The sequence below is a fragment of the Belonocnema kinseyi genome, chromosome 2, assembly GCF_010883055.1.
Source record: "Belonocnema kinseyi isolate 2016_QV_RU_SX_M_011 chromosome 2, B_treatae_v1, whole genome shotgun sequence".
In the NCBI taxonomy this organism is placed as follows: domain Eukaryota; kingdom Metazoa; phylum Arthropoda; class Insecta; order Hymenoptera; family Cynipidae; genus Belonocnema; species Belonocnema kinseyi.
In genome coordinates, this window is record NC_046658.1 from 87658691 (window position 1) to 87682724 (window position 24034).

A 24034-nucleotide genomic window follows, 5' to 3' on the forward strand; every position below is an offset into this window, starting at 1 on the left:
TACATACACACATACACACATACATACATATACATCCCCTCTTGTGTGTTTATTTAAGCCTGTATCATTGGAGATTGAGTATTTTCCAGACTGCGGAAACTGTTTTTACTGACCTTCCACTTAATATTTTTTTAAACAATTTTTCATTTTCTCTGACGATTTATATTCAAAGATCAAAATTTTAATCTTGAACCATTTTTAACATAAAACCTTTTGTAAACGGAATAAAAAAATTTCAGAATAAAGTTGAATTTTCGACCAAAACATACGACTTTTCAACAAAATTGTTACATTTTCAACAAAATAGTTGAATTTTCGACTAAAGTATTAATTTTCAACCAAATTGTCGAATTTTCAAACAAAAAAGATTAAACTTCAACCAAAATTTGAATTTTTTAGAAGATAGTAGAATTTTAAACAAAAAAAGATGAATGGTTAATTTAAAAGGACGAATTGTCTGGCCAAATAGCCCAATTTTCTGCAACAATTGAATTTTCCAAAAAAAGACTTGAATTAAAAAAAATGGATCAATTTTCAATAAAATATTTCAATTTTGAAAAACAAATTTAAAAAAAATTCAAACAAAAAAGATTAAACTTCAACTGAAAATGTCAAATAATTGTTGAAATTTTAAACAAATAGTTGATGTTTCCGCTTACAAAGATGAATTTTATTTTTAACAAAATGGTCAAATTAAAAAAAATTAAATTTGATCTAAAAATAAAAAAAAATTTTTTGCAACAAAATTGTTAAATTTTCCAACAAAGAGGTGAATTTTGCACTGAAATGATGCTGTATCTGACAAAAGTGGCGAATTTCTACCAAATAAAGATTTTTCAGCCAAGAAAGAAAAAAAAGTTCATTTCAATTGTTGAATTTTCAAGTCAAAATTTGAATTTTTCACAAAAAAGAGGAAATTGTTAACCAATAAGATTAGTTTCTATTAAATAGGATGAATTTTCAAATAGAAGATGAATATTCTAAATCAAAAATGGAAAATGTACATTTTCAGTTGAGAAAAAAATTAATTTTGAACGAAAGAAAATAATTTTTAACAAAATAGTTAAATTATCAACCAAAGAGATTAAGCCTTCAACGGCTAATGATGCAGCTGAGCAACAATCACTATTTTCAATTTTTCAAATTTTTTGGTAACGGACTTAGAATTCCGTAAAATCAATGCAAGAAATAGATAAAAATTGAAGAAAAAAAATTTTGGCAAAACGGCATCAAGATTCTTGATTCATCAAGAGCTTGGTCCTTATAGGGTTAAATCTCTACCAAAAAGTAATAAAGTTAAATCTTAGGTTTAAATAAATAAATAATTAAACAAAGAGAAACGAATTAAAATTTTTTTTAAACATTCTTCTAAAGTGACGAATTTAAAAACAAAATTATTTCTTAACGAATCGAGCGGATATCTAATGTGATAGTATGTATTTAAACCAAAACAGTTGAATTTAACCTAAAAGAACGTATTTTCAACAAAATATTTGAATCCTCACCCAGTGGGCACAAAATTTGGCGACGTCTTTACGACATCGTTACGACAACTTTACGACATCCTATGTCAATGTCGTTAAGGTGTCTTTACGATATCGTAAATAAGTCGCATGATCCGTGTCTTTGTGATATCGTAAAGACACCGAATCGACACGGACATAGGATGTCGTAAAGATGTCGTAAAGATATCGTAACGATGTCGTAAAGACGTCGTCAAATTTTGTGCCTACTGGGCACCTCAAGGAGATTAATTTTTAACCAGTCAGTTGTATTTTTATCCAAAAATATGAAATTCTACTATAGTAGATGAATTTTTAACCCCCAAAAAATGAGCTTTCAAGAAAATAGTTGAATTTTCAACCAAAAAAGATTTCAGTTGAACTTTCAACACAGAATAATAAAATAATCTAATGTTGTAAAACTGACCCCTGTAATAACCTTTTTTTAAATAAATAATATACGAATTTTGTAAAATCGATTAATGTATCTTTTTTTCGTCATTCATTTTCGGCAACAGATATTTTAAATGAACAGTTCAGAAATAAAATACATTAAATGTCCATAAAATTGATAGTGTAAAAATGACTATTTAATTATTGTATAAAGTCATTAATTTTTCTAACGGGAAATAAAAAATGTATATTTTTTAATAATTTGTGAACTAAATACTTACCGAAAAAATTCTAATATAGTTCCAATTTTTCAAAAACTAGCCATTTTAATTTCGGTTACATGAGAGTTATGTATTGTTTTAATATTTATAATTTATTGACAGAGTTCTAACAACTATATTGTAATTTCATGCAGACACGTTAAAAATGTAAATTCAAAAATTTCCCCTTTGGTTTTTTTTTCAAGAAGTTTTTGATTGCATTTTTTTTAAAGAGTGAGCAGAAGTTTTCTGTAAAAATAGTAAAAAATATAGAAAACTATAAACACAAAAACGTCAAGAAACATCACAGTAAGCATTATAATCATGTATGCTCAACGATTTTAATTTGTAATTCCTTAAAACTAAATGCATTCAAATGTTATGAAATGCAATTTTGTACAAATTTTCAAACTATATGAAGACATACGAATGACAATTGGATAAGGTCCAACAATAAAATTTTACAGGTAAATTAAGAAACTATTTCTAACATAGATTTTCAAATATAAAATTTGTATCAAATTATAAAAGCATGTATGCCTCAGTAATCTACATTGAAGATGTGCAAATATTTGGCTCGACATTTTTTCTATGTGGGAGGGGAGAAAAACAAAATAACCCTTATCCAGTTTCCATCTCATAAATTTTAAAACTGCTTATTTCTCCATAAAAATATGAGAATATATAAAGGACTTTTTCATTACTGTTAAATAGGTCTTTTTTGATATCATAAATTTTGAAAAATTTAAGAATTTATCAAAAGTTGAGAATGAAAGGTGGATATGGACCGAAAATAAAATTTTCGAAAGATTATAGTTAATGTAAATAGAATTTCTTAAAATTGGTTCTCATCCAGTTGTCATTATAATGTTTTCATATACAAACAATTTTTTTGCAAATTATCTGAAGTTTTTCTATTTTTTCGAATCTGAATTTTCAAAAGTACTACAAATATTTTTTAATTTTGACGTTTTTCAAAAGTTTAAATATTTTCAAAATTAATTCTATACCCTCCTCAGGTTTGTAACAAGAACTGACTTTGGTAGTAATTTAAGCTATTTTGGGTAATAAAATAAAATAATTATTTTAAATTAAAATTAAAATTATTTCTTGAAAAAAAGATCCTACACCATCTTCACTCCATTGGGAAACGAACCACAAAACTTCTGATTTCCGGTCAGGTGCTTTTCCAATTAAGCTATCAGAGGGATCAGAATAAGAACTCTTAATTCAAGAACATAACGCTAATTTTTAGCTAGGTGCTAATGGTACAAGTAATTATTTAAAAATTTTTTTCAAATTTTTAAATTTATCTGCTATATCATCAGAGATTGTAGCTTACCGACAGTAGATCAACCCTCCAAACCATGAAGGCAGAAGAATCTACACAATATCGATCAAGTTAAGAATCTTCAATAACAGAAAATGCTTAATGTCTTAATAAGACTAGATGGAAAATAATATTTTTAAATTAAAATTAAAATTATTTCTTGAAAAAAAGATCCTACTCCATCTTCACTCCATTGGGGAACGAACCACAAAACTTCTGATTTCCGGTCAGGTGCTTTTCCAATTAAGCTATTAGAGGGATCAGAATAAGAACTCTTAATTCAAGAACATAACGCAAATTTTTAGCTAGGTGTTAATGGTACAAGTAATTATTTTCAAATTTTTAAATTAAAATTTTTAAATTTTTAAAAATTTGAAAAAAATAATTATTATTATAGATTAACAGTTATAATTTAAAAGAAACTCTAATTCTCAAAGTTTGAATATTTCAAAAGTAAAATAAGCACACATTTTAAAAGTGTGTTTTGCGGATAGTCGATTTTTCTGAAGCAAACGTGATCTGAACTGACTTATGCAAGGTTCCATATAAGGCTACATTTTTATACGGAACGAAGGCTTTCATCGAACAATTCAAATGAAGACTCGGTCGAATGGTTACAGACTGAATGAGCTAAAAATAGAACTTGTGCTGTGTTGTTTTGAATGACATTTGTTGCATCCAGAAAATAATTTCCTTTTCGAAAAAAAAACATTCTTATACAACTCTATTTAGTACTGTATTAATTAATAGTTAATAGTTAATAGTTAATATATAACTTTAAATTAATTTTTAAACAAACAGAATTTTCAACCAAAAATGTAGTTGCATTTTTGCAAAAAAGTTAAATTTAATAAACATAGATAAATTTATCTACCAAACAGTTGCACTTACAACAACATAGTTGAATTTTAAAGTAAGATATACAAATTTTTAAACCAATACAATCAATTTTTAACAAATTTGTTAATTTTCAATCAAATAATACAATTTTAGGCAAAAATATAATCGTCAGAAGGAAACAAATGCAGAAAAAATAGAAATACAAGATAAATAAATTACTGTCAAGAATATTATATGAGGGTGACCGCAAAAATTTATGTGTAAAATTCCCAAGTCATTTTTTAATTTTTCCTGGACATTAATAATTAAATACTATAATCTTAATCTTGTTACATTTTTAACATGGAATCCTTTATAATCAGAATACCAAAAATTTCAAATTAATAATTAAAAATATCAATTTTACAGAAATTCCCTGACTCTTGCAAGATTTTTTCGAAAATCCCTGACTTTTTCCTGGCTTTCCCTAGCCAATAAAATTTTCTCACTTTTGCTTGATTTCAAGATTTTTCCTGAGCTATGAACACCCTGTGAAACATTTTGTTTTGTTAAGTCTTAATTTCGACGGGTAGACTTTTAGAAATTTGATTGATGAAAGTTTACTAGTCTTAACATAACTCTAATGTAATACAGTTTGACAATTTTCCTACTTAAAATGAGAAATTTATTTATAATTTACTCATAATTACGAGACCTTATGTAACTGACGACAAAAGGAAATCTCAATATTATGCCGGTAGTGCAAATGTACATGAAAAAACGTCTAGTCGATTAGTATAAAGAAAAATTAAAGACATTAAATTCTTGGATAGGAAATACTTATTAGATGTACAATTATGTATAAAAATAATTTCAGTGTTTTTTCGTTTTTTTACATTACAGTTGGCAATGTGTAATGTGTATTTAAAGATAAAACGAAAATGATAAAAAACAAGCATGTTGGCCCAAAAATAAAAGTATTTGAAATATTTTTAGGTAAAAAAAGTATTTTTAATAAATTACGAATCAAGTTGGGCATTCCTTATATAATTTGTAATTAAATTCACAGCCAGCTGAACCAGTGAAAGCATGGACTGATGTATTTGATGCTTCTGTCGAAGGACCAGTATGTCCGCAACCTGATGTTGCCATAATGTCCGAAGATTGCCTTCGATTAAATATATATTCAAATGAGGTAGAATAAACACGATAAATCATAGTAAAAGTCTTTTTGATAATTATTTAAATATTATATTAATAATATTATTTTAGTTGCCAACAAAAGATAAGAATGTGAAAAAACCAGTCATTGTCTACTTCCATCCTGGAGGTTTCTACGGTGGATCAGGAAAAAGTGATCGGCAAGGACCTGAATATTTGTTGGATAAAGAAGTCCTTCTAGTCACAGTCAACTATCGAATTGGTTCCTTAGGTATGTTTATATAAATAAAGATTTTCATACGGCGAACAATAAACATTGAGACTTTTGACGTAACATGCAATATCGAGATAAAACCGAGTTGAGTCACCGATGCCATTTAAAAACGCAGGATTCATCATCTTCTGTCATTTCATTATTCTGTTCCACTCTTGAACATTGTTCAATGTAGTCAATGTAACCAAGAGTAAGTTATGTAGTGCTACTTATTACACTCCTGATGCTAAAAAAATCTGTACATAATGGACAACTTGAAGCATGGAGAAGTTCAACCAGGAAACATTTAATTTACATTTAAAATCTATTTTCAGAAAGTCCTTGAACAAACAGAAAAAAAATGATTCTAATTGTTAAAAAGCATCTTTTTTATTTTCAACGTTTCGGCTCTCAACACGAGCCTTCTTGAGGAAAGTTTTATTCCCTAAAATAAATAGTGTGTTTATAGTATATCAAAACTAAAACACAAATGACTTAATAAGTATTCTATTTTTTTTTCTTTGCTATTACCCGTCGTTAAACACGTGCATTTAAAAAAGATACAATTTTAGAGTCGAAATCATTTAAATATTACAAAGTTCAATAAAGTAACGATTTAATGCTCACAGAAAAAACAGAAGATAAACTTTACATCGATTTCTGACGAAAAATTCTCTGCAACAAAAATTAACTTCACAGGGTAAAATGTACACAAACATCGGTTAAACTTTGTTTTTCCATGACAAACAAATGTTTTTTGAAAGACGAGAAGTTGGCTAAACAAAAATTTATCGCTCTTTAAAATTTTCGGCAACAAATTTTATTCTTAGTTTTTTCTGTGCTCGTGTAACAAAGAAAAAACAAGTATCTACGAAATAAAACAATAATAAACCTTTTTTTAACGCACCCTCGCCCCCCCCCTCCTGCAGCGCCACAAATATGAGCCAAAAATAAAAAACGACATTTTTACGCATTAGTGTTCATTTTTAGCAATTTTTGTCGTCTTTTTCATACATTATGTCCAAAAAATTATCGCATTTTCAGATTAAAATGTTATAGTTGGTCGTTGTTTGGAGTAGTAAGTTTTTTTAAAAACATTATGTAATTATTTAAACAATTAATTATTGTTTATTTACAATACTTCTAAAAATTGAGACAGAGATATCCAATCTTTTCTCACTTTGGTATTCTATGCTACTTTGTGTTGAATAATTACAACATTTTTACGCATTTCTTCTAATTTTTAACAAATCTCTATTTCTTTAAACCATTTTTTGTGCTCAAGCCGTTTTTTCGGTAACTTTAAAAAAACGAAATAAAATAGAATACATGCAATGATATTTTTGAATGTATAGTGTGTAGAAAAAATAAATTAACCATTTAAAAAACTTTTTAAACAAATAATATATTTATAGAAAATTATTGTTTCAAAAATATCTAAAAAATTGTATTTCCTGAATTAAACATAATATTGGATGAGTTTGAGGAGTAGTAAATTCGGTTAAAAACGTAATTTCATTGTTTAAACCATTTTTATTCGTTCAAGCAATTTTCTATTTAAAAACATGTATCAATAATATAAAATATTACAGATAGAATTATTTCGCAAATATATAATAATATGTATTTTTTGTGTCTTCCAATATGCCAGCATCATATTCATAAAAGACTTTCAATTTCTATAATGAAATAAAGATTTGTTAAAAATTAAAAGAAATATACCAAAATTTTGTAATTTTTCAACAAAAAGTAGCATAGGATACCAACTAAAAAAAATTGGACATATCCGCCTCAATTTTTAGAAGTATTGTAAATAAACAATAATTATTTGTTTAAATAATTACATTATGTTTTAAACAAATCTACTGCTCGAAACAACGACCAACTATAACATTTGAATCAGAAAATAGATTATTCTTGTCATTTTTTGGAAATAAATAGTTTTTTAAGTAAGTTACATTTATTTAAAGAATTAAAAATGGTTTATAAAGTCATGGACAATATTGAAGTTGTCCAATAGTAATTATTTGTATGAAAAGATGACAGAAATTGCTAAAAATGGACAATAATACGTAAAAATGAAGTTTTCTGATTTTTAGGTCATATTTGGGGCGCTGCAGGGCCCCCTCTGCATCCCCCCCCCCGGGGGGGGGAGTAAAAGTTTTCAGTATGGTTTTATTTCGTAGACACTTTTATTCAATCCCTAAAATGTTTATCAAGTTTCGATGAAATCCTGGAGCATGAGTTCAATTTTTCAATTTTTGAAGTGTCCGGTGGCACGTGTTCATACTTGAATTTTGAAAAATAAAAAATTATGGATTTATTTTGTCCAGAAATGAAAATTTTTGGGGGGGGGGGGACTTGCCCTCTAAAGTGAAAAAACAATTGAAAATGCATTTTTAGACTACCCGTCACTACCCTAATGTACAAACCATATTGGAGATGTCCGATGAGTTCTCCCGTTTCTTCTATTGTTCCCAACCCTGGCGTTAGAAGATATAGAAAGGAGAGCATTAAAAAAATTAAATTTTATACCTATCTTACATAAACGTTACGTTGATGAAATATTCTTGATTATACTAACCAACACAATTTTAGATGATGATGATTATTAAAACGCCTGAAGGTGATTTGCTAACTAATTGGTACAAAAAGCCGTCATGGTCTGGATATTATTAAAATTATGTTCTTCAACATTTGATCAATTACAAAATTTGTTTAATTAAAGGCTTAGTAGATCAGTGTATACAATTAAGTAATGTAAAATTTAGAAAATAAAATTTAAATAATTTAAAAGTTACCTTATTGCAGAATAATTATACACTTCCGCTAATAGAAAGCGATAAAAAAGAAAGAATTCATGAAATTAACAATAGTATACATAAAAATAATATGCAAAAAAATGGATAGAAAAATGAAAAAAAAAACAGATTTAAAGGTTACGTCACCTTATGCTCAAGGCCTTACTAAAGTACTGAGGTGTGCTTTGAGAAAATGAAGATTAACGTTCATTTTAAAAATTATCACACTCTAAATAATTTCGTTTTGAATAAAAAAGATTCCGAAAAGATTGAAAATTTATGAGGCGTCATACACTTAACACAAGAGTGGCCAAACGTAATAAAGATTACGAAATCGAATATCTAAACACAGGTTTGTCTGAAAACCCATGGAATTTTTACCATGTTTTTATATTGATTTATATAACATTAGAGTTTTAGTTTAAGAAAAAAAATGTAATAATAAACGGTGAATTATTGAATCTATTTTTAGAAAAAAATGTACTTAAATTTCAATTTATCTTGCGCTTAAAGTATTGATTATTTCACAGATGTATCATAGCATTATACATTAAACTTGATATTAAAACAAAAGAATTTAAAAAAAAACTTAATGCACAATTTCGAATCTGTGAGCTATTGCGTGCTTTTTTCATATACGGTTCAATGCAAATTTGATCTGTTCATTATCGTCGATTTCGTATCATGTATAGAATCAATATCAATGTCAGTTCAGGGTATTGTTTTACCATCGCCCTCATTATTAGTTGGAATTTTATTCCTTTAACAATGTCATTTAATTGGTTTGAAGCCTCTAAACAAAATTTAAGGCTCCAATTTTCGAAAGGACTTGTATGTTTTTTTGACGTCAGCGTTAAATCTTTTACTTCATCGAAATTTGTTATATTTAAAGGATTTTGACTCAAAAATATATCTTTTTTGACTCTACGTAATTAGGGTCAGGCAAGAACAAAAAATAATGAATGACACTGAATAGATTATTTTTATTTTAGTTTAAATATATTATACAAATATTATTTATTTCCCAGAGGAAAACTTTCCTAATAAGGGCCCGCTTTCAGAGCCAAAACGTTGAAAACAAAAAACTATGTTTTTTAACAACTAGAATGGTTTTTTTCTGTTTGTTTTCATTGGACCGGAAAGTCGAAGAAAGAAAGCCTTATTGAATGTTGTTACTATAAAATATGTTAAAATGTTTAAGATAACATTCTTTTTTATAAAAAAAGTTTAATACTCTTCAATAATAATAGTTTTTATAATTGGCTTTTTTCTCACTTTCGCTTCTTATAATTTTTTTTAAATGGTTAAATTTTAATAAATATATTTTTACGGGAAAAGTATTATCTACAACTATTCCATTTTTGGTTGAATTTTTTTTCTTAGAATATTCAACAACATATTTGATTGAAAATTCGACCATTTGTTTGAAAATAAATGTATTTTGTCGACGATTTTTCTTTTTTTGGTAGAAAGTTATTCTTGTTGGCTCGCTTCTTAGCTTTTTTTAGTTAAGAAATAATTTCTTTAAATTCGTCTTTTTGGTAGAAAGTTAGTCTTCATGATTAAAAATTCATCCTTCTTCGCTGAAAAAGCAACTGTTCGTTTAAAAATGATTCTGTTTTGGTTAAGGATTCAACAATTTTGTTAAATATTCTTCTTTTTTCGTTCAATTAAACTTTTTTTTGATTTTATATACAAATACTTTTGTAGGGGTATATCAACTATTTGGTTGAAAATGAATTTTTTTTTAAAATTTATATTTTTGTTGAACTTTTGTCTTCATGTGTAGAAAAATATCTTGTTTTCTAAAAAATTCTCTTTTTGGTTTGGGATTCTGCTATTTTATTACAAATTCGTACTTTTTTGTTGAACTACACTGGTTGATAATGTAGTTTTATTTTCGTTGAAAAGTAATTTTTTAAACTGAAAATCTACTATTCCATTTTTGGTTGAAAACTTCTTTTATTTATTTGAAAATTCAACTATTTGGATAAAGTAATATTTTATATAGAAAGTTCAATTGTTTTCTTCAAAATTTGTCTTTCTTGGTTGAAAGTTAATTATTTTATTGAAAATTTAACTTTTTCTAAAGAATTTTTCTTTTTATCTTAAAAGATTCAACTGTTTGAATGAAAGTAAATCTATTTGGTTGAAAATTCGTTTCTTTTACTTAAAAGTTTAACCATTTGGTTTTTAATGCAACTTTATGGTTGAAATTTTGTTGTTGTTAGAAATGCAACTAGTGGTTGAAAATTCGTCTTTTGGGTAGAAAATTAATTTATTTTTTCTGAGGGAAAATTCTTCCTGGTGAAAAACTCATCTTTGTAACTTATCGTTGTAACTAGTTAAAAACTTATCCTTTTGGATTAAAAATCATCCTACTTTTTTTAGCTGAGAATCCTTTTTAATTTCAAAAATATTTAGGAATTTGGATTTTTGATAACAAATTTGGTTGATTAGTTATTTACCAACAAAATTACTATTACTTCTTTTTCAATTTTCAGAAGTACTATTTTTTTTAGGATCTCCAGATTGATCAGACAAGATCTTATATTTATGTGTATTTTCTTATAACATATAATATCTGGTAAGTGAGAATAATAACTTATAAAAATGGTTTATTACGTTATAAACAAATTAATGAAAAGAATGTTCCTTTTCGGGATTGGCACTATTTAGATAATTGAAATCCAGATATTTGATATGAAATGTGTGAGAAATTAATTTTTAACTATGATTAAGTGACAATAGATACTACTTGGAAACTATTTGAGAATTTTAATCCACTTTACAGTTTGGATATTCTTTAACGAATAGGCTGAATTTTCGTTTACTAAATCAACTTAGAAATATCTTTTCGATGACGTCTAGCTATAATACAGATAATTTTAGCATAGATATAAGATCTAGTTTGATAAATCTCAAAATAATTTAAAAAAGGGTGCTTCTGAAAAAGTGTCAATTTCATTGTTAAATAAAAAATTAACAAAATTTCTTAGTAAAAAATCTGTTTGAAAATATTTTTTTTAAGAAACCGTTCAGATCGAATGAATAGCGAAGGCTAAAGATCGATTTGTTAACAGGAGCTTTTTTGTCCAAGTGTCGGATGGGTGGGTCAAAGATACTTACTTCCTTCACTTATCGAATTTCCACATTACGTCAGTATTGTTTATAAACGAGAGAAATTAAATTTTATATTTCAGGATTTATGAGTTCAGGAGATTCGCTATTACCTGGAAATCTTGGTCTTAAGGATCAAGTGATAGCTTTACGATGGATAAAAAATAACATAGCCTCCTTTGGTGGAGATCCTGATTGTGTGACAATTAGTGGATACAGTGCTGGCAGCTGGAGTGTTTCTTTACATTTAGTTTCTCCAATGTCAAAAGGTTTATTTCACAGAGCAATTTCTATGAGTGGTACTGCTTATTACCAAAAACCTCTTCCAAAAGATCAAAAAAATTTGGCTACCAAACAAGCTGAGATTTTGGGTTGTCCGACTGATACTGTTGGCAATATGTTGATCTGCTTAAACACAAAAACTGCTGAAGAGTTTGCAAACTCTTTGAGTCAATTTTGCGTAAGTATGAATAATAATTTCACTATTAAATATATAATTAATAAAAGGATCAAATTAAAAGATATTGTTTGTAAGCTTTCTAATTATGAACAATAATTTGCAATGATTTTAAGGAAATCAAAAATGTGTGTACATCTTTCTGACCTTATGTAACAGATTGTAATATTTCATTAGGAACAATCTCCCAACTTCTACATTGTTATGTAAAACTTTTTGTTTATTTTTTCAAATATATAATACAAAATTAATATGTAGACACGAGTGTCTGTTAAATCTAATTTAAAAATCTGTTTAGATGCTGCACAAAATTATTATTTTGTGCAAGAGGTCTTTGTTAAATTATTTTGTCTTCCAAACTTGTGAAGTACAATTTTTTATATCTAGTAAGAAGGAATAATTTTGTTGTCGATTTAATCAGACAGTTCACAATTTGTTGCAATCACGTGAAAAGATGCAATTATTAGTAAAATGTAAGGTTGTACAATTTGCAAAACTTGCACTTAAAAATTATTTGCTCCTGGAAAGTTTGATATGTAAGTATACCATTTAATTTAATACAAAGGAATCAGCATAGTTTCAAAGCTAATTATTTTAAGAATCGGTATTTTTTTAGAATCCTCAAATTTACAATTGTTCAAGAGTAATGAATTCCAATTTGAGAAGAATGTTGCACGTCATCAAGTTTTTATGATTATATTTTGCACATTTTTGGTATATAAAACTGCACACTTTTGTATGCATTATGTTTATAATCGTTGGTCTAAATTTGAAAAGTGTTCAATTCAGAATTGCACTAGATGTTTTATACAAAATTGTTACTTCTTTGAAGCCTTTCCATTTTAAAATTGAAGTGTGAAATCCTAAAAATGTTCAACTTTTCAATTTTTGTGTAGGTTTAAGTTTTGAAAATCATAAGATTGTTTAATTTTTAATAATAGTAATTAGGTTAAGACCTATTTAATTCAGAATCATTCAGTTTGAAAGCTTATTTTTAAAATCTTTACGATTCATGTTTAAAAATGTACACTACGTACAATCAATCTGAAAATTCGCTAATTTTTAAAATGATTTCTAAAATCGCCAAAAATAGATGTATTCTTGATTTATAGCAATGTTGACAGAAGATTCTAAGTGTACTTTAGAAAAAAATAATTCACGTTAAAATTGTTTATTTGACAGTTATTATTCAGGATTTTAGTTTTTGCTTTCCTTCAGGGCAAGCTTACAATTCTTCTTTATTCCTAATGATCCAGGCCTCATTTTATTCTTGGAAGGATACTCTATAATTCTATTTGGGTGGTATTAATTAAAATTTAAACTATAATTGCTTATAACAATAATAACGGTATGATTTCTAAATTAATTTTAAAAATAAAATCCACCCAAATAGAAATTTAGAGAATCCTTCAAAGAATAAAATGAAGCCTTCATCATTAGGATTACATAAGAATTGTAACTTTCCCTAAATAGATAAGATAAACTAAACCTGTAAATAATTGCTGTTATAATGAACTTTTTACATTTGCAGTTCTTACTAATGAAATCATTTATTTATATTGTTGATTTCTAAGACTTCCAATTTCAAATTATAATTTTTTTGAATTTTAAATTCATACAATACATTTTTTAAAACTTTTTTGTCCTAAATTTTAATTTATTCAGTACAGCTTTACACATTCAAATTTCAAATTATCAGTTTCGGTCTCGTATATACCTACATTGCTCAATTCTTAATGCTACAATTTAAAGTTTTTAATTCGCAAGTTTTCTTAAATTTGTTTATTTTTCATGTTTAAAGTCTTAAACTTGGAACTTTTTCATTATAACCTGTACTTTAAAAAAATATTATGTATAAAAGCATTAAAAACACCTCATTTTCCATTGTAATGAAACATAACTTCCTGAATATAATTAATTTCATTTTTTTGATCATAGAATTGATATTGTATTTATTTGCAGGAATGGCATGGTGATCCAATTTTAGTTTGGACTCCAGTAATCGAACCAGAAGTGAATGGCGTTGAAAGATTCCTTCCTGACGATCCAGTAAAATTGTTGAAAGAAGGAAATTTTGCACAAGTCCCTTACATGACTGGGTTTAACAAAGATGAATTTGGCAGCGTTATCTTGTGTAAGATTTCATAATTCGTTTTTGAATCTTATTTTTTTATTTTCTGTACTCTTTGGCACTTCTTAGAAATTTATGCAATACTCAGGTCTTGGGCTTATAATAACTGTTTTGCTACTATTTTGAACAAAATGACCCTAATTCTACTATTTTCTCAAATGACTTGCTAATGCAAGTATTTCTTCACTTTCCTTTTAAACATATTTTCAAACTTCTTCGCTAGATCGGCTTCAAAAAGTTTCAAAACATTTCGAGGAATTTCTAGACATTTCATGAGGTTTCAAAGACTACAAGAGATTATAAAGGAATTTAACGGATTATAAAAGGGTTTTTTAGGGTTTGATATTTTCATGTTTATTTTGAAAAATTTTAAGGTATTTTAGAGATTTTAAGAGATTTCATGAAATCTCATCTAATTTTCAATTATTTAAAATTTGTAAAGAAATTTTAAGAGACATTGAATATTTTAAGATAACTTAGGGTATTTCATAGTATTCCAAGGAATTTGTATAAATTTGGTCAAACATAAGAAATTTTATAGAATATCTAAAAATTTTGAAGATTCAAAAATATTTCAATGGATTTACAAAATTTTGAAAGATTTTATGATATCTGAAATTTTAAGAGAGTTATAATTTCCCAAGGTATTTTAAAAGGGTATTTACCATGGCCTAGCTAGGAAGACTGCTGGACGGCAGAGTGGGTAAGGATGACTTTGCTCTGAAAAGAATTTCGCGTCATTTATTGTGCGATGGGGTACGCCTCGAACCTCAGAGGTACAATTCCAGAGCAAAAAAAAGTCAGTAAAAAAAATAAAAGTGTTATGTACGGCGAATTAGACTACCACACTTATATGTTTTTGGGGTCGCTGAATCCGAATTTGAAGTCAGATTTTCCCTTCCACGCATACGCTGCAAACACCTGTCACCGCTCAAGATAGGGGATGTAAAACATTTTTTCAATACAGTTAACTCAAAATAAAAGGCTAACGCTTTCATTTGAGCCTGGAATCTGGCATGATTTGATTACTGTAAGCTGCTAGGACGTCAGATTCCCTCCCCCCTTTTTTTTGTTTTTAAAAGTATGCCGGAAAGGCTAATTTTTTGAAAAACCTGTGTATTGTGTATTGAATACCTTTCAATAGATTTCAGGAAATTTCTGGAGTACTTTACGAAACAAATAAAATGAAATCTTAAGGGACTTCTGGGGATATTATGGGGATATTTAAGGATTTTTACGGGTTAAGGAATTTAAGAGATTTCACCATATTTAAGGGTTAGGAGATCCAAAGGAATGTTTAAATTTTAACGGAGTTCTAAAGAGTTCCAGTGATTTGAAAAATTTCAAGTGTTTCAGAAATTGTGATGAGTTTTCCAGGAATTTCTAGAGGATCTCAACATATTTCAGGTGTTTTAAACGAGTTTTAATCAATTTTAAAGCTCTTAGGTAATTTAAAAAGATTGCAAAGGATTTCATTAGATTTTATGGAAGCTATATAAAATATTTTATACCAGAACTAAAAAAGTTAATTCTTTGATTCAATATTTAAAAAATTTCACGGCACTGTATCGTATCTATTATTTTCAAAATGCATGTTATTGTGGACACCCTTTTGAATTTGTCAAATGAGTCCGAGGCCTGTAGCAATGAACATCAAATTTTTTTTTGAAATTTAGAGAGGGTCTATAGGTTATAGTTTCGTACCCGGATTTCCCACAAAAAGTTACAGATAAAAAATATATAATTTATGTTTCTGTATCCGCGTTAAAGTTCAAAATAAGCAATAATAGCGATTTTTTCTTATTTTGGTATAAAATAATTTTTTTAACACCTGAAAACGTTTCTAAAAAACATTAACTAGGAAAAAATCATGATTTTACTTGATTAAATTATATTTTCATCATTGGCAATGATTTTTTTTTATTAATGGAAAGTATTCAGAAAGTTAGTGCCAGTACTACCATAGAATAATTATAGGTATAAGTGCTAACTTTTATAAGTCTTTCCACCAATAAGAAATATTTACAATAAGAAAAATACTAATTTTAGAAACCTTTCTATCTATTGAAATATTAATTTCGTACCAGAATAAAAAGAAATTCGATACTATTTGTTATTGTTGTACAATTAGAACCCCTCCTGATTGAAAAAATCTATGTACTTTTTGCAAATAGAGGAAAAAGTAGATTTTTGCGTTGCTTTTGTTTATTTTCGTCGAGATTTTTTTCTATGTTTAGCGATCGCTGGACTGGATGCACAGGCATGTTTGAAAGTTAAAAAATTATCACTTGTTAAATTTAATTTTTATAAATAAATTAAAATAACAGCCAGTCTACGTTATGGATTTTTCGTTTTTAAAGTACAGTTTTGCGTTAAAATTACTTGCTTTTATTGACAAAATAATATTCGACCATAAACATTTGTCATCTGATGTTTTTTATTAATTTTATAAACGAATTGTAGAAACGATAGCCCAGTATTATAGTTATAGATATAGAATTAATGTAAAAAAATAAGAGCAAATATTAGATAACACAATTTGTGGAATAAACATCATTGGCGACATAAATTTAAAAATTTATGAGAAAAGCCTAATTTTTTCAGCCTTTAAACGTCAGCACTAGGAATTTGTTCATAGAATTTGGCAGAAAATTATTTAAAAATATGAGATACTAAACTATCATTACTAAACATCACCAACGATATCATTTAAAGAAAATTAAGAAAAAGACCGATTTTTTTCTGCACTTAAATGTTCACACTTGTCATTTATTTATATAATTTCCTTATAAAATTAATAAAAAATATTAAAAATTTACAGCATTAGGTATCATTGATAACATAATTTTAACAATATTAAGGGAAAATACTCTATCCCTTCCCTTAAAGGTCCACACTAAGCACTTTTAATATAATTTGTTTATAAAATGAATAAAAAATATCGGATTAAAAACTGTTATCATTACGCATAACTGACAAAATGAAATTAACAAAATTAATAATAACAAATCAATTAGTTAATAATTACTGTTTCTCTCTTCCCTTAAATGTCCACACTGGGCATTTGTTTATATAATTTGTTTATAAAATTTATAAAAAATTTGGGGTGACAATAAAATAATGTAGTTCAGCGATGCTGAACAAATGAAAAACAATTTACACTGAAATAAAAAAAAACACGAAAAAAAACGACTTTTTCACTATTTGCATTAACATAAATGTTGAAACAAACAAAAAATTAATAAATCGGACCACGCAAATCTTTTCAAAATTGAATGATTCATTTTTGCAAAAAATTCATTTATTTTTCTATTTTATCCCACTGTAAGCCCTACTGAATTCTTTATAATTCCACACAGATAAATAAAAAAATGTGTATATTTACAGTACCAATAGCGGAAGCCAAAAAAGGAAACAATTCTTTCTTCGAGGACTGGAATACGAATTGGGATCACATCGCACCTATTAGTTTCCTTTATGAAAGAGATACACCAAGGTCTAAGGAAATTAGTCGAGAATTAAATAAATTTTACAATCATGATAAACCAGTCAGTTTACAAAATCTGCAAGGAATGGCCCATGTAGGTTTTAAATCTAAGCTACCGGCGGAAATTATTTACACGCCTGACTTTAGAACTGTTGCTAAAGTTTCTTAATTTTTATGATATTAACATGAAACGAATTATAAAATGTCCGAAATAGAAATTTCTCGATTTCAAACAATTAAAAATGTATTATTAATCAAATTATTTAAATGATAACATTTAAAAGTATATTGCTATTATTTTTTTGTAATTGTTTATATTCGGCAATTTCATAATTTGGGAATTTTCTCAAAAGGATATTTTATAATTTGGCAATTTTCTGCCGCGAATTGCATTATTTATGAATTTTGAAACTCGGTAATATTATAAAATATCCGGAATTATATTATTTGGGAATTTTGCAATTGTGTAATATTATAAACTATTTGTGAATTTTATCATTTGCGAATTTTATTATTTGGAAATTTTATTATTCGGGAATATTATTATTTGGGACTTTTTTAATTTGGGATTTTAACATTGTCCGGAATTTTATTTTTGCGGGATTTTTCGGTCGTTCCGCAAAAATTGGATAAAATCTGGGTCTAACCAGCCCAAGTTGAAGGCAAAATATCAATTTTATAAAAAGATATTGCAAAAAACTTCAATTGCAGATGTTTATGAGAAAATGGAATAATAATGGAAATTATTAATATTTTTAAAGCTCTTAAGCCAATTCTCCAGGTAAATCCGCAAAGTATTTTATTAAATTTTTGAAATTTGTTCCATATCTTTTGCCCAATGTCCAAAATTGATGCAAAAAGTTGGAACCAATTCTAGTCATAATCACAAAAACATTATTGTTCTGGATTTTTATAAATTATGCGACATTAGCTAAAGAACTTTAATAAATATTAAATATTTCCAGAGTTATTCTAGATTTTCGAAATCATTGAAGTTTCGCACCTATTTGCAATATTCTTTTATTAAAGTGACCCCAGTGGGTACAAGATTTGGCGACGTCTTTACGACATCGTTACGACATCTTTACGACAACTTTACGACATCCTATGTCCATGTTGTAACGATATCGTAAAGACGTCGCCTAATTTTGTGCCCACTGGGACATTTAATTAATTGTATAAAATAGAAAATGCTTAACGTCTAATTAGACTAGATGGAAAATAATATTTCAAATTAAAATTATTTCTTAAAAAAAAGATCATACTCTTTCTTCACTCCATTGGGAATCAAACCACAAAACTTCTGATATTCGGTCAGGTGCTTTTCCAATTGAAGAAAGAGTATGATCTTTTTATCGAGAAATAATTTTTATTTTTATTTGAAATATTATTTTCCATCTAGTCTGATTAGACGTTAAGCATTTTCTGTTATTGAAGATTCTTAACTTGATCGATATTGTGTAGATTTTATGCTTTCATGGTTTGGAGGGTTGTCTACGGTTGGTAAAGTACCATCTCTGATGATATAACAGATTCCTTTAAATAATTACTTGTACCATTAACACCTAGCTAAAAATTAGCGTTATTTTCTTAAATTAAGAGTTCTTATTCGGATCCCTCTAATAGCTTAATTGGAAAAGCACCTGACCGGAAATCAGAAGTTTTGTGGTTCGATTTCCAATGGAGTGAAGAAAGAGTATGATTTTTTTTTTAAGAAATAATTTTAATTTTAATTTGTATAAAATAATTATAATAATTATAAAAATAATTGTATTTAATTTTGTCATACATATTATGAGAAAAAAATCCATGTTATTATTTAAATAAATGAGTTACTTTAGCAACAGCTCAGACACCAGACGATTAGATCATTTCTGCCGGCACTATATAAATTGTGGAAGTTACCACAAGAATGATTTTCTCTTTCTTGCTTTTTAATACAAAAATTAAACATAAATCATTTTTATTTTTCTGTTTCAGCTCTACTGTGATGCTGTAATTGCATACTCTGTGCATCGTTTCGTGAATTTATTAGCAACTGCAACAGATATACCTCTCTACTATTACCACTTTATGTACCAAGGAAGATATAGTCACGTTTTGGACCCTGAAACTAATGAACCTTACGGTAAATATTTCCTATCCCGATTTCTACAAGGGGCCGTTTATAAGATACGTTACAGATTTTGGGCTATTTTGACAGCCCCTTCCCCCACCCTTCACCGGTCCACACCGATTGCAAGAACTGGTGAACTATAAGATAAAAGATGAAATTTCAATCCGGAAAAACGAATTTCTAACAAAACAATCAAATTTTTTACCAAAAAAGATGACGTTAACCAAATAGTAGAATCTTTAACAAGTTAATTAAATTTGTAGAAAACTGGTTGAATTTTTAATCAGATAGTTTAATTAGTAACCAAACGGTCGAATATTCGGCCAAAACAGATAACATTAACAAAATAGAAGAATTTTCAACAAATTAATTAAAATTGTTTTAATTCGATGAATTTTTAACCAAACGGTCGAATTTTCAAACAAAAAAGATTAAAATTCACCCAAAAACAGTTAAAATTCCAAGCCAAATATACGAGTTTTTTGGAAGACAGTTGAATACTTAACGATAAAATTTGAATGTTCAACATGAAAGTTCATTTTTAACCAAAAAAGATCATAACTTTTTTGAAAAAAATTAATTATTTTCTTAAAAATGAATTCAGCTGCTTTGTTGAAAATTCGTAATTTTAGGATGGAAAATTCATTCATAATTGGTAGACTCTACCATAATAGATGAATTTTTGATCCTAAAATTATAAATTTTCAACAAAACTGTTGGATTTTAGTTACATTTTTAAGAAAATAATAAATTTTTTTTAAAAACCATTGAATTTTTAATCAAATAATAATTGATTTTTTAACCTAAAAAGATAAGTTTTCCACCAAAAATCGAGTCGTTAACTTTTCATTAAAAAAATTAATGTTTAACAAAAAGAAAACGAATTTTAAACTAGTTGGATTGCAGCAAAAAAGGCAAATATTAAACCAAAAAGTTGAATCCTTAACGAAACACATTTAACAAGGTATTTAAACTTTGAACACACTTGTTGAAACTTCAACCAAGAAACTTTAAAAAAAGTTAAATTCAAATAGTTACATTTTTAAACAAAAAGATAATGGTTAAACACTAAATTGAAGTCACTACATAATATTTAAATATTCAAATAAGTAGTTTAAATTTTGAAGCACAGTTTGAATTTACCACAAGAAATATTATCTTTTAATAAAAAAATATTAATTTTCAATGAATAGGTTAATTTTAAATCAAATAGTTTAATTTTCTACGAAATTGTTCCATTTTTATTAAAAAAAGACGCATTTTCTACAAAACAGATTAACTTTCAACCCAATAGTCACTTTTTTGACCAAAAAGGAATGAAATCCGAATTAGTTGAATCTTCAACCAAGAAAGATGAATTTTCAATTCAGAGAAACTCCTCTACCATAAACGATGAATTTTTAATTACAAACGACAATTTTCCACAAAACAGATAAATTTTCGTCCAAAAAGATGGCTAACAAAATAATTAATTTTCCAACCAAATAACTAAATTTTTAGGAAAGTAGTTGATTTTTTAACCAACTAGTTAAATTTGAAACCTAAAAAGGTGAAGTTTCAACCAAGAAATATTACTTTTTACCAAAGGAGGAATTTTGAACAAATTAGATGAATTTTCGACCAAATGGTTCAATTTTCAAGTAAAAATATCAGTTTTCAACTAAAAGTGGGATAGTTAAATTTTCAGTTTTAAAAATTAAGTTGTCACAACGGTGTTTTCATCTACTATCTGTCCAAAAATATAGGCACCTCGATTTTTGTACAGATTTTCATGAAAATCTCAGCAGAAAAAAATTCTAAAAATATAAGACAATATGCGTGTCACAGGTGAAGGTTTTGGCAATACTGATTTAGAGTTTAAACATGTTCTGCTGATTAGCGATTATTTCCTGGCGAATGAAAGGTGAAAAAGTACCATAATCATATTGTCATCTCCAAATACTCAACTTTGAATAGCTTCGATTATCGTAAAGTCTTTTGTATTTTTCCCAAAAGAAAATAATTTTTTTAACATTCAAATGTAACTTTTTGCTCATTGAACATACATGCAACACTTTCAGAAGCCAGAAATGTGTCATTTTCTTCAAGAATCATCTCTGTACGTTACTTAGTTTCGGAGATGACACCTCCCTACGTTTTTGTTAACAACTTATTAACAAATGATTATTTTTTGCTTTAAATTTCACGATTGTGTACAAAAAGGTTCAACGAAACCATTTTTTTCATAATTTTCATAATCTATTCTCAGTGACTTAGAGCTATTCAAAGTTAAGTACTCGAAAATGATAATATGATTATGGTACTTTTTCACCTTTCATTCGCCAGGAAATAATCGCTAATTATCAGAACATTTTGAAACTCAGAGTCAGTATTGGTGAAACCTTCACCTGTGACACTCATATTGTCTCATATTTTTAGAAACTTTTTCTGCTGAGATTTTCATGAAAATCTGTACAAAAATCGAGGTCCCTATATTTTTTGGGCAAATAGTAGTCGTATTCAAATAAAAAAGACGAATTTTTACTACATTAGTTGAATCCTCAAGCAAAAATATGAATTTTCAACAAAAAAGATTAATTTTCTACCCAAAAAGATGTATTTTCAACATCAACTTTTAATATAAAAAACTTAATTTTTATTAACAACAAAAAAAAGAATTTTCAACTAAGTATCTGAATCTCATAAATAAAAAGCGTTTTCAAAAAGTAGTTCAGATAGTTGAATTTTCAAACAAACAGATAAACATTCACATAAAGTTATGAGTCTTAGAAAAATGAGTTTCTATCAAAAATAGTTTCATCTTCAACGAAGTTATTAATCTTTTAACCAAATAGTCGAATTTTTAACGAAACTAGATGAATTTTCTGCCAGAAGATTAACTTTAAATCAAAATAGATAAATTCTGAACCATTCTGAAATATTGGTATTTTCCTATTGGTTTCTATTAATTCAGTTCGCATTAGGTTGTAAACAGAGCTACGCGAAGAAATTGGTTGAGAACAGAGAAAAATGAAGAATTATTTAAAAAAGGGGACAAGTACTGTGTCGTTACAGGGATATGCTTTCCAAAATTCACAAACTTTCTTTAAATTTATCCTTTCCCCACGTATCCCTGCTACCAACCGTAGTTTTTATCGCGATGTTCAAACTAAAAATTCAGATAATAACCTTGGCAATCGAAGTCTGTTTTGGCCGACTGAGAAACGACATCTTAATAATAATAATAATAGAGAAATATGAAAATTATTCTTATTTTTTAGGTATTTCACATCATGATGAAATGATGTACATCTTTTACATGAAAAAATTCCCATTTTTTAAAAAGGATGACCCAGAAATACCCACAGTAGAGCGAATGACTTCCATTTGGGAACACTTTGCGAAGACTGGAGAACCGATTCCTAAAAATAATGAATTGTTCAAGAACGTTACTTGGGAGAGATTTACTAGTGACAAGAAAAGATACTTAGAAATTAACAAGGAATTTTCTTTGAAAAATGGTCTTATCAACACTGAGAGGATGGAACTGTGGGACAGTCTTTTCCCATTGGAACAATCACCAAAGCAATAGAGAAAGAAAATAATTAAATCCATCACATCGTTTATGTACATATTGTTTTATACCTTGGCTGTATTTCACTTTTATTAAAAGAGCTTACACGAAATTTACATCTGTTTGTAGTTTACAGCACTATATCTGATGTTTGCGTCTTTGAGACGCATCGATCGACTTATTTTAAAACCTTTTATGACTTACTAGTACAGATTAATAAAGTTACATGAAATGGTTTATACTTTTTATGTAAGAAAAACTTACTTGATATTAGGAATATTACAGTACTATATCTGATATATTTGTTCGTGTCTTCGAGACATGTCTCATGATCTATTGAAGATCCTTCTATGTTCTCTTGTGATGTGTAGTAATACATATTTATAAATTTTGTAAATACATTAATGGAAAAAATTAAAGAGTCAATCAAATTTTCCAAATTTTTAATGTTTTTGAGAATGCTGAATCTCAGTGAAAAATGGTCGTACTAAGGTTTTAAAAAAAGCAAGTTGAAGCTGAATAAACAATCTATCCGGACCATACCATACCTACCAGGTGTATACATATGAAACCGGTATTGCCATCTAGCGGCCAGTAGGCACACTTGTAGGCACTGTCGGAACTTACCATTTGTGATAATTGGCGTATTGT

At 27.4% G+C, this 24034-nt stretch overlaps 1 protein-coding gene across 1 annotated transcript in view; it reads left to right on the plus strand.

The window, feature by feature from the left end:
• Positions 1-23499, plus strand: part of LOC117166882 (esterase E4-like) — a 31340-nt gene extending 7841 nt beyond the window's left edge. Inside the window, exons 2-8 of the mRNA XM_033351300.1 lie at positions 5374-5499; positions 5577-5736; positions 11723-12099; positions 14059-14230; positions 17615-17808; positions 19695-19842; positions 23091-23499. Coding sequence (XP_033207191.1) covers positions 5374-5499; positions 5577-5736; positions 11723-12099; positions 14059-14230; positions 17615-17808; positions 19695-19842; positions 23091-23401 — 1488 coding nt within the window. The 3' untranslated portion in view covers positions 23402-23499. The remainder of the gene's footprint in view (positions 1-5373; positions 5500-5576; positions 5737-11722; positions 12100-14058; positions 14231-17614; positions 17809-19694; positions 19843-23090) is intronic.
• The last annotated feature ends 535 nt before the right edge of the window (positions 23500-24034 follow it).